The 16,243-nt window shown below is 43.8% G+C and overlaps 1 protein-coding gene across 1 annotated transcript in view; it reads right to left on the bottom strand.

The window, feature by feature from the left end:
- Positions 1 to 16,243, bottom strand: part of PCSK6 (proprotein convertase subtilisin/kexin type 6) — a 241,797-nt gene that overhangs the window by 61,607 nt on the left and 163,947 nt on the right. The window contains exons 12-13 of the mRNA XM_075858267.1: positions 3,185 to 3,373; positions 42 to 178 (exon numbers count right to left, since the gene is read on the bottom strand). Coding sequence (XP_075714382.1) covers positions 42 to 178; positions 3,185 to 3,373 — 326 coding nt within the window. The remainder of the gene's footprint in view (positions 1 to 41; positions 179 to 3,184; positions 3,374 to 16,243) is intronic.

A 16,243-nucleotide genomic window follows, 5' to 3' on the forward strand; every position in this document is an offset into this window, starting at 1 on the left:
TTTGTTTGTCTGCCACTGTTCCATATACACATGAAAATTACCCTGTGTCTCAGGATTACGCAGTTGGGATGGAAGGTCATGAATTTCCAGCTTCCATTCCCCTTCAGCTTTTTCTCCCCAGCAATGAACAGTCATGAACTCCCAGTTCTTGAAACCTTCGTTTGAGTAATCAAACGTCCTGCATAAGACAAAACAGCAGTTTATTAAAAAATAATATTCAACCCGTAACTGCCAAAACTACGGCTGTCCTAATGTCTCATGTACGAATGTCTATAGGCAAAGTCTGAGTTTTTAGTCTGTAAAGCCCCTGTAAATTCATTTAGCACTTTATTACATATCTACGCATCTGTGCGCAATGATAAAGGGATGCAGCGGTTCACATTGAAGTAAATGTAAGCAGCTCTGTCATTCCCTAGCAACATCTCTAACCAGGGATACAGAACTGCGCGGATTGTTTCCATAGCTATAAAATAGTATCTTTTAAAGGACCAGTGTCACGTAAAAAAAATTTTTTCGATCAATTTGATTTTAGTGTTTTATTAAACATTTTTTTTATTTATTTGTGTGTTTGTGTTTTACTTTTTTCACTTTTTCTCCCCTATGGGGGCTGCCATTTTTTTTCCATCTCTGCATGTGTCGATTAACGACACATACAGACATGGAATACGGCACATACAGTCCCATAGTGAATGCGAACGGGGCCTGTTCCATCCACTATGCTGTACGCCGTCTGTGTGGGAACGGCGCATGCGCCGCTCCCACACAGTCCAAGTTGAACTGTGCGACGTCCGGCGCCATTTTCCTGTGGACCGGAAGTCGCGGCCGGACAGTAAGATTACTACTTCCGGTCGCGGCTTCCGGACTTGTGCACTTGGAGCGGCGGTAGCAGACGGAGCGGACGGAACCGGCGTCGGCAGGAGCATTTAAGTTATTTCTATGTATGTTCGTGGTTTAGTGTGTGTTTACTACTGTATGTTAACCTACTACACTGTGTGTTAGCTCAAAAAATGGCGACACAGTGTAGGAGGTTTGACCGTTCAATCCCCTCGTTTCTCCCGGCACTAGCCAGGATAAAGGAGGGGGGATTCTGAGAGCTCACTAGAGCGAGTGAGTTTTCTCAAATTTTGCAGCATAAAGCAATGTGGTTGCTTTACCACATGAAATGCTGCAATTTTGGGAATTGCTCCATCTAGTGACCAGCGCTGGGAAATATTATAAATTAGAATGTTTAATCACCTATACACTAATTGTTTAACTAAAATAAATTTTTTTCTAGCGACACTTTCCCTTTAAATGGTCAAATGTCAGTAGGTGCCGCAATTTAAGACATTTTAGAAGACTTTCAAGTATTGTGACTTACTTATATTGATGGCAGTATGCAGGACAATGATGTTAATGTATTTTATAGTTCTAGTTTTAATTCTGCGGTTTCTTCTCCTTCTGAACAATGTTCTGGTTGAAGACCAATTTATTTGACATAAAAATTACCTAATACCCCAATTAAAATGTAGAAAATACAAAAAAACAAAACCAAAAACAGCAATTCCTCCCGTAATATTATTTTCTACGTGTCCCAGGAGATGAACAATTTTCTCCTCTTCTGCTCAAACACCTCGGGCTAGACCTGCCTCCAGCTGTAATGCCCTTCGCCATTATTTCCGGGACATGCAGGATCCTGACAATGTGACCAAGTTCTGTTTACATTGATACATTTCTAGGTTTAGAGTTCCTTAATTTAAAGTTTAGGTATTTTTAGGTTTCGGCTTTATCAGCTCAGTGAACTTCATTACCCATTTAATTGATTTATCAATGAAAAAAACTTTGTAAGGAAAGTATATTGCAAAGTCCACTCTGGTGTCCCACCACCAGTCTTGCGCATCCTGACGTCCCTCTATGTGCGCTGACTTATCCTCCATAGTGATAACTTATCAGGTAGGCAGTAGTGGTGAAATACTCGCAGCAGTGGTGATATCACTATGAACAGCAGCTAATGTAGCTGGTGCCAGTGCTGTTAATATATCAGTTGATATACGGAATTGGATGAATGTAGATATGGTCCAAGCTAAATTAAATAAAATAAAAGTGCACAAGGCCCCGGGACCAGATGGGATACACCCTAGAATTCTTAAAGAGCTTAGTTCAGTTATTTTTGTCCCACTCTTCATAATATTCAGAGATTCTCTAGTGACTGGTATAGTGCCAAGGGACTGGCGCAGGGCAAATGTGGTGCCTATTTTCAAAAAGGGCTCTAGGTCTTCCCCGGGTAATTATAGACCAGTAAGCTCTAGGAGCGGAATCCCCGGCCAGATCGGCAATGGGGATTCCGCTCAATCAGTAGCCACTGACGTCACAGTCCATATATGGACGGTGACGTCAAGGACTTCCGAGCACAGAGCTTAAGGCTATGTTCACACAGAGTATTTTGACGAGTTTTTTGACGCGGAAACAGCGCCAAAAAGCTCGTAAAAAACGGCCCGAAAATGCCTCCCGTCGATTTCAATGGGAGGCGGGGGCGGTTTTCTCCCGTGAGCAGTAAAACCGGCTCGCGGGAGAAAGAAGCGACATGCCCTATCTTTGGGCGTTTCCGCCTCTGACCTCCCATTGACTTCAATGGGAGGCAGAGAAAGCGTATTTCGCTGCGTTTTATGCCCGCAGCGCCCAACGGCCACGGGCGAAAAACGCCGCGAAAATCGGCTTGCAGAGAGGAAAATCTGCCTCAAACTTCCAAACGGAATTTTGAGGCAGAAATTCTGCCTGCAAAATACTCCGTGTGAACATAGCCAAAAAGTAGCACTGTGCTCTCTCTGCTCTGAACTAATTCTGAAGCAGGGAGCAAACGGCTCCCTGCTTCAGAATTGAGTTCAACTGTATCTGCGTCCTGAGGACGCAGATACAGTGGACAGCGGGACATACCCCCAGCCGCCTGGGACTGTCCCACTGAATCCGGGACGGTTGGGAGGTAGGATTCATCGGAATGGATCTTTGCTTAGATGTAAATTTTTTTGTAAACTCACAGTTTAGATTGAAACAATTTCTACAGACCTTTTATTCTAAAAATCAGTGGTGGTCCAAGATGAGACTTCAGCAATGTAATCTCTTAACATGGATCTATGACATACCAGAAGATCAGTTTGACCTCTTTAAATACAAGGTGGTTCCATTTCTGCATGTTCCAGTAACTCACCTTCGAGCTAGAAGTTGGGACTTTGTCCCTGATGGAGAAATTAGGTTTATCTGCAGGTCTCCTCTTCGTGGATGGGATATAGTAAGCCTTACAGCAACATGCTCGAGGTATGCCACGTGCTGCCCGCTGTGATCTGCACAGGCATTAGTTTGAGTTGCGGTTCGTATCAGCTGGTCAGCTCTGATAAATCTGTGCTCCATTACAAAGGAGAAAAACAGAGAAAGCCATTAAAATTCAGCTTGCAGAGGTGATCACCCAGCTTTCCAAGGCTACTGAACAGCAAATGTGTCTTGTTTTATAGTACCTGGGGCAAAGATTCAGTTTGGCACCCTCCCCCCTCCCTAAACCTCTTTCACGACATCTCCTTCCCCCTCGCCATGTTTGCTTTCTATACCAGAGATAGAATTTTTTTTTTAAAAGAGGCTCTGTCACCACATTATAAGTGCCCTATCTCCTACATAAAAAAAAATTTAAAAAAATAAAAAAAATCAGTGAAAAAAAATAGGACATGTCCTATTTGACTTTTTTTCATGGATCCCTCAATAGACTTAAGTCTATGAGGGATCTGTGAAATAGCTTCCTGCACAGATGTAAATATTAAAAGTTGCTAAATTTTTCCCTAAAGTAACATCTAAAAAAACCAAAAAACTAACAACTGGTATCGCCGCATCCGTAAACCACCAAATTTATGTTATTTGGTCACCTTAGCTCCCAATAAAAAATGGAATAAAGTGATCAAAAAGTCACATGTACCCCAAAATTGTATCAATAAATCTACAGCTCACCCTGCAAAAAATAAGCCATTACGCCGCTAAATAGACAGAAAAATTAAGAGTAATGGCTCAGACTGTTGCAACAACTTTATTTTAGTTAATATTTTATTTTATTTTTTTAAATGGTGTGGTAAAAAACTAAAATTTTGTATCGCCGTAATCTTATCAACCCATAGAATAAAGTGAACATGTCGCAGGGATAAATAGGCCGTGTGACATGGATGCATTATAATCAATGCACGTCTATAGGGCTATGCACACGAACTGTGTGAACGGCCCATGAAAAAACGTAGGATTAGGGCGAATTCAGACGAACGTGTTTTGCGTCCGTGCCGGCCGTGTGGTTTTCACGCGGCTCGTGCGGATCTAGAGAAGTCTATGGGGCAGTGCAGACAGTCCGTGAGTTTTGCGCAGCGTTAGTCCGCTGCGTAAAACTCGATATGTTCTATGTGTCAGCCTTTTTCGCGCATCACGCACCCATTGAAGTCAATGGTTGCGTGAAAATCACGCATGCCCCAGGGAAGCACTTCCGTGGGACAAGCGTTATTCGCGCAATAACAGTAAAATAATGAATGTAAACAGAAAAGCACCACATGCTTTTCTGTTTACAAACATCTAAACGGAGTGTGATAAAGCCGGCGGCTGCGCGAAAAGCACGCAGCCGCGCATCCATCTGAACACGGAGCTGTCAAGTGCCTTTTGCGCACGCAAAACGCCGCGGTTTTTGAGTGCACAAAAACGGCACGTTCGTCTGAATCAGCCCTAAGTCCTATTTTTGCCGGTTTTCCCTCAAAAGACTCCGCCCACGCACGTGTGCAAAACAGTTTTTCACAGACGATTTGACACCTGTTGGTGTGAATACGGCCTAAATGGTGTCATGAAAAAACTACAATTTGTCTCACCAAAAAACAAGCCCTCAAAAAAATAAAAGTTATGGCTTTTGAAATATGGGGAGGAAAAAAAAAACAAAAATTGGCTGCGTAATTAAGATGTTGAGCTTTCATTAGAACGGCACCATACAAAGTTCCCGCATCATCTCCTTGGCCATTCATTACTCAATATCACTTCCCTCCACACGCCATGATTGCTTCTTTTTAGCCCACTGGAACCTTGTCTTTTCTATTTAGGTGCTAGTGATTGTTTTCACTAACTTTTCTGTATGAAAATCCCATTTCATTCAGCAGATCTCACAGTTTTGTCACCCACATTGAATGTGTTTTTCATTTGTTCTGCTGTGCATTTTCTATTTTCAAGGCACATTGCTTTGCATTTTCTATCCTGACGGACCTACGCTTTCCTTGATCTAACCTTAATGTTTTCCTTTTATAACCTCCCCATTTTATTTATACTTGCAACCCACATCTTTTGCCACGCACGCACACATGCACACACACACTAATCATTACGCCAGGGGTCTTAAGCACGCGGCCCGCGGGCCGGTCATCTGCGGCCCGCGGGACACAGAGCCGCTAGTATCGGCTCTGCTCCGAGACTCTGGAATTCCCTGACATCGCTGTCCACATATGAACAGCGATGTCTGGGGCTTTCCCAGAGCTGGAGTCCCGGGCAGAGCGCTAGTTGAGGCTCTGCTTCGGGACTCTGTGGAATTCCCTGACATCGCTGCCCATATATGGACAGTGTGTCAGGGTCTTGCCCAGAGCGGAGCAGAGCGCTGGTGTCGGCTCTGCTCCTGGACTCTGTGGAATTCCCTGATATCGCTGTCCACATATGAACAGCGATGTCTGGGGCTTCCCCAGAGCCGGAGTCCCGAGCAGAGCGCTGGTGTCGGCTCTGCTCCGAGACTCTGGAATTCCCTGACATCGCTGTCCACATATGAACAGCGATGTCTGGGGTTTCCCCAGAGCTGGAGTCCCGGGCAGAGCGCTAGTACAGGCTCTGCTCCGGGACTCTGTGGAATTCCCTGACATCGCTGCCCATATGTGGACAGTGTGTCAGGGTCTTCCCCAGAGCGGAGTCCCGGGCAGAGCGCTATTATCGGCTCTGCTCCGGGACTCTGGGGAGCCTCTGACATCGCTGTCCATACATCGACAATGATGTCAGGGGCTTCCCCAGAGCAGGAGTCCCAGTGATGTCAGGAGCACAGCTGGAGTCCCAGGAAGAGCCTACTAGCGCTCTGCCTGGGACTCCAGCTCTGGGGTTGCCCCTGACATCTCTGTCCATATATGGACAGTGATGTCAGGAGCAGAGCTGGAATCCCAGGCAGAGTGGCAGAAGCGGCTCTTCTCCGGGACTCCAGCTCTGGGCAAGCCCCTGACATCACTGTTACAGCATCTGCAGAGGGCACTGTGGCAGCATCTACAGAGGGCACTGTGGCAGAATGTACAGAGGGCACTGTGGCAGATTGTACAGAGGGCACTGTGGCAGCCTCTACAGAGGGCACTGTGGCAGAATGTACAGAGGGCACTGTGGCAGAATGTACAGAGGGCACTGTGGCAGAATGTACAGAGGGCACTGTGGCAGAATGTACAGAGGGCACTGTGGCAGAATGTACAGAGGGCACTGTGGCATTATCTACAAGTGGGTGTGTGGCAGTATCTGAAGAGGACACTGGCATTATCTAGGGGTGTGTTGCCTTATCTACAGAGGGCACTGTGGCCTTATCTAGGGGTGTGTTGCATTATCTACAGAGGGCACTGCGGCAGCATTCACAGAGGGCACTGCGGCAGCATCCACAGAGGGCACTGCGGCAGCATCCAGAGGGCACTGCGGCAGCATCCACAGAGGGCACTGCGGCAGCATCCACAGAGGGCACTGCGGCAGCATCCACAGAGGGCACTGCGGCAGCATCCACAGAGGGCACTGCGGCAGCATCCACAGAGGGCACTGCGGCAGCATCCACAGAGGGCACTGCGGCAGCATCCACAGAGGGCACTGCGGCAGCATCCACAGAGGGCACTGCGGCACTATCTAAAAAGGGGCTGCCCAATCTTGACATGTGTGCCAACTGAGCCGCCGGACTGCATTTACCGACACTTAAACTGGAAAGCTGGATTGTTGAAATAAGCACGTGGAGAAATATCTCAAATTTTAAACCTAGCGGTATTATTATAGTAATGTAGTGTTATAGTAGTTCAAATAACGAATTGATTAACAATAATTTTGTATTGTATCAAATTTGAAAGTAATGCGGCCCGTCAACTTCCCATTTTTTCTATATGCGGCCCACTTACCCGGCCGAGTTTGAGACCCTGCATTACGCTGTGGAACTAGGCTAAAAATGCCGGATTGAGGATTTTGGTGTGGATATAGCACATCAATGAATGAAATCCACGGTGAAAAATAGCTGAATTTCTCCAACAGATAAGGCATGCGGCAGGTCTGTAGCATGCCTAAAATACACTACAGATTATTTTATGCTGAGAGTGAACTGGGTTTATTAAAACCCATTCACGTACATTGTACCGTACTTCTGCAACAGAAATATCAACAAATACTCAGTGTAAACAAGATAAATTTGTAAAAAAATTATATATGTAACAATCTTATGTTTTTTTGGAACTCAGTCGCTTTTGAAATTGCTTGTCTGCTCCTTAGAGAATTCACCACACCTCGGCCAATATTTCCACACCTCCTGCCCGTATGCGAACGACTAGCAGATGCCTGTGTACTGCCAACAAATGATAATTTCTAGGTCATCCTTAAAGATTTGATTAACCCCCTTCCCGCAAAAGGATGTGACTGCACGTCCAGATTACAAGTGCTTTACCGCAATCGGGTGTACAGTCCCGTCCTGGCTTTAAACGGTCACCGTGCTAAGTCAGGCAAGACAGTTGCTGGGCAGGACTCCCTGAGACGGGACCAAACGGAATGGTCCGGTGTCCTCAAGCGCGGATTGGCGAGTCAGTACTGACCGGCCAATCACAGCATTGGAGGGAGAATTCATAGGCATCTCTAGCTCTGATAAGCTCTTGTGTGTGTGTGAGAGTCTGTCAGAGTCGGTCAGTGTTAGTGAAGAGATCAAGTGAAGTGAAGTGGAGAAATAAGTGATAAGTGATAAAACCCTCAGATCTACCCCATTTCTGCCCACTGATACCACCTTCGGTGCCCACTGGTCATCTGATTCATGCCACCTGTCATCTAGATTTTCTAGGGCATCTTCACTCAAATACAATATTTGCTGTTCCGTTCTCTTTGCTACGTGAGCAATGATGAGGAGGGGGGGGGGGGGGGATTTCTTTATAAAGAAAAAAGTAATCGTAAAATCCCCCAATGTGCCCAGAAGGGTTTTCACAGCCGAGGAAGCATATGTAATGTTATGCTCCGATACAGACAGCACAAGCGAAGGTTAAGCGCAGTTCGGTCTCTCGTTCTTTGTCCGTATCAAGAAAAACTGAATCTGCACCCCCCCCTCCCGTCAGCGCAGAAGATCCGTAGAAATTACGTGATGCTGCTACCGGTTACTCCCATGGTTTCAAAATTTATAAGGGAAAAGACTCCCATATGGATCCCCGAGAAATGCACCTCCTTCATAGGAATTAGTGGAAAGATTCTTGGCAAAGAATACCATCTTTATCTTGATAACTTAACTTTTAGAACAGCGTCCCATTACTAAATGTTCTCTCCTCCACATCCACGTTGGCGTGCGGAACAATCCGCAGAAATCAGAAGGGCCGCCCCAAAACTTTGCTGGTTCAGACATTGAAATTAGGAGAGAGCGACGATCTGCTGCTCCTGAAATATAGGGATAAAAGGGACGTCCTTACACTGACCAGCATTCATGACAGCAGGTGCAGCCTTGTCCCGGTATGCGGATCCACCTCCCAAGTCCCCAAACCACTTTGTGTACAGGAGTACAATAAACATATGGGTGGCGTTGACCTGTCTGATCAGGTCATAAAACTATACAGCGCCATGCGCAAGTCAAAAAGGTATAGTATGAGAAGCCTTCTGTCCATCTTACACAGATTGCTTTAAACAACGACTTTGTCCTCTGCAGATATGCTGGCAGAAGGGATACGTTCCTGCAATTTCAGGAAAAAAAGTCACTAACTCCATGCTATTTGCTGACCAAGAAGGGGAGGGCAGCTCATCTGGTCCTTCAGTCAGCAGGATAATTCCCAGAAAGCATTTCCCCACAGAAATCTCCCCCACTGAAACAAAACAAAAAATAGAAGCCCCAAAAAAGGTGTCAGGTGTGCACTAAGCGAGGCAATCGGAAGAAAACCACATAGCAATGTGAGACGTGTCACACAAAGCCTGTCCTGTGCATGAAACAATGTACGAAGTATATCACACCTCCTTGGAGTTTATATTTATGCTTTATCCACCTTTTCTGTCTCCCATATTCGCAATGACAATTTTTTTTAAACTGACTAGCCCCATTGCTCATTTAAAATTTGTAAGAAAAACCCTAAAAATAAAAAAATTCTCACTATGCCAAGAACCCGAGGGAGCGTCTATCTCACCCAGATTGCAAAACTGGTTGAGAATAGAGCCACATGAGGTTGGTTGTCTCAGCAAATCTTTTTGCTGGGGCCATTGATTTATTTTTTGGGCTGGAATTTATGGAATGGTGGGTAGGTTGGTAGTGGGACCTGCCATTCCCTCTTCCTCCATTGCGGGTTTTCCAGGTTGTCCTCAATTACTGCACAAATTTAAAATTCTCACTATACAGCTAGATGAATTCTTTGAGTGGTTTAGTTTCGAAAATGGGGTCACTTTTCTGGAGTTTTTAATGTTTTGACACCCCAGAGCTTCTGTTTTCATGACACAGGGCAGTATATGCCACCATAGTAGGCCTCAAAAGGTTGCATCTGTTCCTTGATGTTTAAGCACATGGCAGGGCTCAGAAGGTAGTTTATGACCACAAATGGGATATTGCTGTACTTGGAAGAAATTGTGTAACAAATTAGGTGTAGTAGGAGAAAAATAACCCCACAACGAAAATTAAACCAACCAATTATTGGAAAAATGAAAATTTGTTTTTATGACCCAAATCTAAAATTCCATGAAACCTGTGGGTAAAAAAAAATAAAATTATGATCACAACACCCTTAGATGACTTCTTTGAAGGGTGTAGTTAAATAAAAGGGGTCACTTTTTTTTTTGGGGAGGGTGGGGGGGGGGGGGGTTCATAGTACTGGTAATCTGAAAAAAAAAGTAAAAGAAATAAAAATAAAAAGCCCTACTATCCGCTAGGTGCTCTGTTGCTCCTGAGGCTTGTGTTTCAGTCCAGTAACACTAGGGCCACATTTGAGATATTTCTAAAAACTGCAGAATCAGGACAAATAAATATTCTGTTGCATTTTTCTGGTAAAACCTTGTGTTGCAGAAAAGGTGGATCAAAATGGAGTTTATGGGAAAAAAAATAAAATGTAATTTGATAATTTCCCCTCCACTTTGCTTTAATTCTAGTGATACGCCTAAATGGTTAAGTAATTTTCTAAATGCGGTTTTGAATACTTTGAGGGGTGAAGTTTTTAAAATTGGGTGATTTATGGGGTTTCTAATATATGGGACGCTTAAAGTAACTTCAGAACTGAAGTGGTCCCGAAAAAACTAGGCTTTTGAAATTTTCTTGAAAATGTGAGAAATTGCTGCTAAACTTATAAGCCTTGTAACGTCCTAGAAAAATAAAAGGATGTTAAATACACGATGCCAAACTAAAGTAGACATATGGGGGATGTTAATTAGTAACTATGTTGTGTGGTATAACGGTCTTACAAGCAGATACATTTAGGCCAGACTTACACTTACTTACTGCGCGCGCAAAAGGTACTTAACAGCTCCGTGTGTCAGCCCCGTATGACGCGTGGCTGCGTGATTTTCGCGCAGCCGCCATCATTATGACATTCTGAATGAAAACAGAAAAGCACCACGTGCTTTTCTGTTTACAAACATACTTTTAACTGCTGTTGCGCGAATCACGCTGGTCAGATGGAAGTGCTTCCGTGTGGTGGGTGTGATTTTCACGCACCCATTGACTTCAATGGGTGCGTGATGCGCGAACAACGAACAAATATAGGACAAGTCGTGAGTTTTACGCAGCGGACACACGCTGCGTAAAACTCACGGACAGTCTGCACGGCCCCATAGACTAATATAGGTCCGTGCGAGGAGTGTGAAAATCACGCGCGTTGCACGGACGTATTACACGTTCGTCTAAATAAGCCCTTAAATTGAGATAAATGCTAATTTTTGCAAACTTTTGGTGTTTTACACAAATAAGGAATTCATTTATCGACCAAATGTTACCCCTGTCACGAGAAAATCTCAGAATCACTCAGATTGGGGAAAGCATTCCAAAGTTATTACCACATAAAGGGACACGTCAGAATTAAAAACAGGGCTCTGTCATTTAGTCCAAAATGGCTGAGGGGGTTAAGGACAAATGAGCAATTTCTCACTGATCTTTATTGTATGAAATGTAGTATCAACTATTGCCCCGTGTTAGGGCTTGTCCACAAGTAATGATTGATGTGTATTTTCCATCCAGAATTGCGGTCGGAAAATACGCAGCAGAATACAGTAGCAGCAAAGTGGGTGAGATTTAACAAATCTCATCCACACGCTGCGTACATTTTCAGAGCAGAAATTCACCTGCGGTGCGTATATTTCTTACATCAGCAGGTCAATTCCTGCTGCGGAAAGTGGACAGAATTGCTGCGTTTTTCAGAGAGGTCGTCACCATTTCCCAGCATTATGAAAAACAAAGCAAAATCAGCACTATTTTCTGCAGGAAATGGTGGGGTTTTTCACAGCGGAATGTCTGTTATTTTTAACGTAAATGCTGCAGAAATTTACTGCAGCAATTCCTTACATGTGGACAAGCCCTAAAAGGCCCCAATGAGTTTGCATCTTTAGAACGCTGATATTTTGGAAATGCTAATTACAAGGGGATTCTAAAATATATATTTTTTCCCCAGATAAGAGGAAAATGAAACAAGCCATTAATTAAAATTATTTAATTTGTTCCACAAAGCCTGAATGTTCAGCTATTAAACATTGATTGTGTCATAATTGTGATTTCTATATTTGCTACGAAGTAAAAAAGCTGAGCGACTATCCTGTAATTGTTGCGAGTCCATAATTTTATATTAAATTAACCACTGGCAGAAGGAAATTGCATTCCTAGCAGTAGGTAAGAATCCTTCACAATTCATTTGTTAACCCGTTAGTGACTGCCAATAAGCCTTTTCACGGCGGCCACTCTATTCCGATGCAATAGCCTTTTTACGGCGCTGCATCAGAATAAATAAACAGAGCAGGGAACCGTTAAATCTCCCAGCTCAGCTACCAGAGGTAGCGGAGAGCTGGTAGCATCCCTGCTTGAACAGGTGAGATCGATATCAGTATCGATCTCACCTGTTTAACCCCTCAGATGCGGCGCTCAATAGCGAGCCCCGCATCAGAGTTGTTTTGGAGAGAGGGAGGGAGCTCCCTCTCATCCCACCGACACCCGGAGATTTGATCGCCGAGCGTCTGTGTCTACTATGGCAGCCCAGGGCCTAATAAAGGCCAGAGGCATGACCTAGCAGATGCCTGTCTGTTTTAAATGGACAGGCAGTAATACACTGCAATACAAAAGTAATGCAGTGTATTATAAAAGTGATCGGATGAACGCATGTTAAAGTCCCCTAGTGGGACTAGTAAAAAAAAGTTTAAAAAAAAGTTTAAGTTAATAAAAAATAAATTAAAAAAAAGTGGAAAAAAATAAAAATGAAAAACCCACTTTTTCCCCTTACAAAATGCTTTACTATTAAAAAAACTAAATAAAGTAAAATAGTTACAAATATTTGGTAGCGCCGCGTCCGTAAAGACCCAGACAATAAAGCAATTACATTATTTAACCCACACGGTAAATGCCGTAAACCATAAAATAAAAAACAATGGAAAAATTGACGTTTTCTGTGAATCCTGCCTTAAAAAAATGTGATAAAAAGTGATCAGAAAGACATCTACTCCAAAATAGTACCAATAAAAATTACAAGTAGTCCCGCAAAACAAAAAGCCCTCATACAACTGCATCAGCGGAACAATAATAAAAAAAAAGTTATGGCTCGTCAAATAGACACAAAAACAAATAATTTTGAAAAAAAAAAAAAGTGTAAAAGTAGTAAAACATACAAAATCTATACAAATTTTGTATCGTTGCAACCGTAACAACCCGCTTTATAAAGTTATTGTATTATTTATACCACACGGTAAACGGCGTAGATTTAGGATGCAAAAAAAGAGTGGCGAAATGTGTTTTTTTTCTATTCCCCCCCAAAAAATTAATCAAATTATATGTACCCTAAAATGGTGCTATTAAAAAATACAGCTTGTCCCGCAAAAAACAAGACGTTATACAGCTATGTCGATGCAAATATTAAAAAAGTTATAGCTCTTGGAATGAGACGAGGGAAAAAAAAACTTAAAAAATAGCTTAGTCATTAAGGTTTAAAATAGACTTGTCATTAAGGGGTTAAAGAGCTGTTCTACGAATGCTATAAACAAAATGTATATATACAGTAAGGAATTCTAATAAAAAAAAATTCTATAAAAAAAACCCAAATAAAACCTAGAAACACCATATATTTCCTTGTATCCCCCCCTCCCCCAGTCCATACATTACAAAGATGGGTAATTTGATTTGCCGCAATGTATTCATTTATTTCCCCTGTAGTGGCAGACACGGCTTCCGCTGTTATCGCCAGGGAGCCAGACCCATGGCAATCAGCTGATCGCAAAGGCTTCTATTTGTCTTAGGGCAGATTCACACGAGCGTTGCGTTTTTGCGCGCGCAAAAACCATTTGACAGCTGCGTGTGTCATCCGTGTCTGATGCGCGGCTGCGTGATTTTCGCGCAGCCGCCATCATAGAGATGAGGCTAGTCGACGGCCGTCACTGTCCAAGGTGCTGAAAGAGCTAACTGATCGGCAGTAACTCTTTCAGCACCCTCGACAGTGAATGCCGAACACAATATCGCAAAACCTGTAGAAAAAAAAGAAAAAGTTCGTACTTACCGAGAACTTCCCGGCCGTTGCCTTGGTGACGCGTCATTGGTGACGCACCTCTCTTGACATCGGGCCCCACCTCCCTGGATGACGCGCCAGTCCATGTGACCGCTGCAGCCTGTGCTTGGCCTGTGATTGGCTGGAGCTGTCACTTGGACTTAATTGTCATCCCGGGAGGTCAGACTGGAGGAAGAAGCCGGGAGTTAGCGGTAAGTCAGAACTTCGTTTTTTTTTCTACAGGTTCATGTATATTGGGATCGGAAGTCACGGTCCATGGTGCTGAAACAGTTTAACTCTTTCAGCACCATGGACAGTGACTATCTCCTGACGTCGGGTACCGATAATTTTTTTGCCGGGTTCGGCCAAAACGAGTTTGGCCGAACCCGGTGAAAATCGGTACGCTTGTCCGGCTTCGCTCATCGCAAATACACTCCGTTTGGATGTTCGGAAACAGAAAAGCACGTGGTGCTTTTCGGTTTTCATTCATCCTTTTCACTGCTGTTGCGCGAATCACGCTCGTCCCACGGAAGTGCTTCCATGTGGTGCGCGTGATTTTCACGCACCCATTGACTTCAATGGGTGCGTGATGCGCGATGCGCGCAATACGCAGAGTTATTGAACCTGTCGCGCTTTTTGCGCAGCAGACAAACGCTGCGCAAAAAGCACGGACTGTCTGTACTGCCCCATAGACTTGTATTGGTCCATGCGTGCCGCGTGAAAACCACGCGGCCCGCACGGACCGAATACACGCTCGTGTGAATCCCCCCTTAAGGGATTGTCTTCATGGGACAACTCCTTTAAGGGGTTAAATGCTTGGAGCAAAAGGGTATGCAGTTCTATGAATATTTTATTATGAACGCTTTATTATTAAAAACTAAGCCATGAACTAGGTTTGAAATATTCAATGCAAGCCAGACAATGCAAAGAAATGTCTCACTATAACCTTTGTGTATTATTCTATATACAAACGCACATTTATAATGTATGACTAAGAATGGAACCTATTTGCACCGTACGCTATTCCACCCAACACATCCAAAATCTAATAAAAAATGACCGCATTTTCTGTATACGGATGGACGATTGTAAATATGACTAACAATATTACAGATGGCTCAAAACCTGGTTTATAGGACATCAATTCGCAGAAACAACATTAGGCAGAAGAAAAGTGATGACGAGAGGAACCAGAGAAGGGAGAAGGGCAGATCTGCAATAGAAGACCCAGAGTAACAAAATGATAGTGTGTTAACCCATCAATGTCAGTGATATTTGAACAGATCACATTACTAGGCGACCTCGTATGTATGCAGCTCTCAAATCTCCTCGGAGGCTTACAGCCGGGACTGATAAAATTACTCAGATTAAGTGTAAATATTTTAGTGAATGCTCGTTAGAACCCAAGGCATTTTAAAACAACCTAATCTGCTACAGAGCTCCCAAAAACAGCACTATCTGCAGCCAACAAAGTGAGCAGGAAATGTCAGGCTTTTAACGGTTACTAAAAGATAAGAATGAAGCTGTGTACCCGTAGTCCAGCAGAAGGAAGGCGGCCAGGGCTACACCTAGACTTTTAGTAGCGCTACTGACTGATTTTAACTATCAAATGACAGATTCAGTCCACAAGATTGCATGGAACTCAATGTATTGCTGTGGACTACAGCTGTAAGGGTATGTTCACACGGCCAAATTTCAGACGTATACGAGGCGTATTATGCCTCGTTTTACGTCTGAAAATAGGGCTGCAATACGTCGGCAAACATCTGCCCATTCATTTGAATGGGTTTGCCGACGTACTGTGCAGACGACCTGTTATTTACGCGTCGTCGTTTGACAGCTGTCAAACGACGACGCGTAAATTTACTGCCTCGGCAAAGAAGTGCAGGGCACTTCTTTGCCACGTAATTTGAGCCGTTCTTCATTGAAATCAATGAAGCACGGCTCAAGGTTTACGAGCGTCTCAGACGCCTCGTAAATTACGAAGAGGAGCTTTTACGTGTGAAACGAGGCAGCTGTTAACAGTCTGTCTTTTCACAAGTAACTGCCTCTCAGCGTGTGAACATACCCTAACTCGATAGTTAAAATCAATCAGTTGCGCTACAAAAAGTCTCATGTGTAGTCCAGGCCTCACTCTTCGGGATCATGACCAGAGTATTTTGTACGTGTTCACTACATTTTCAAGGCTTTGACCTCTATATCCACTGTTGCAGCTCGTCACTTCTCTGTGACACCTTTTCCATATCCATGCATGTGCTAAACTCTGAGGCTGGGTTCACACGACCTATTTTCAGACGTAGATGAGGTGTTTTATGCCTCGTTTTACGTCT

Source organism: Rhinoderma darwinii, chromosome 3, assembly GCF_050947455.1.
Source record: "Rhinoderma darwinii isolate aRhiDar2 chromosome 3, aRhiDar2.hap1, whole genome shotgun sequence".
NCBI classification, from domain to species: domain Eukaryota; kingdom Metazoa; phylum Chordata; class Amphibia; order Anura; family Rhinodermatidae; genus Rhinoderma; species Rhinoderma darwinii.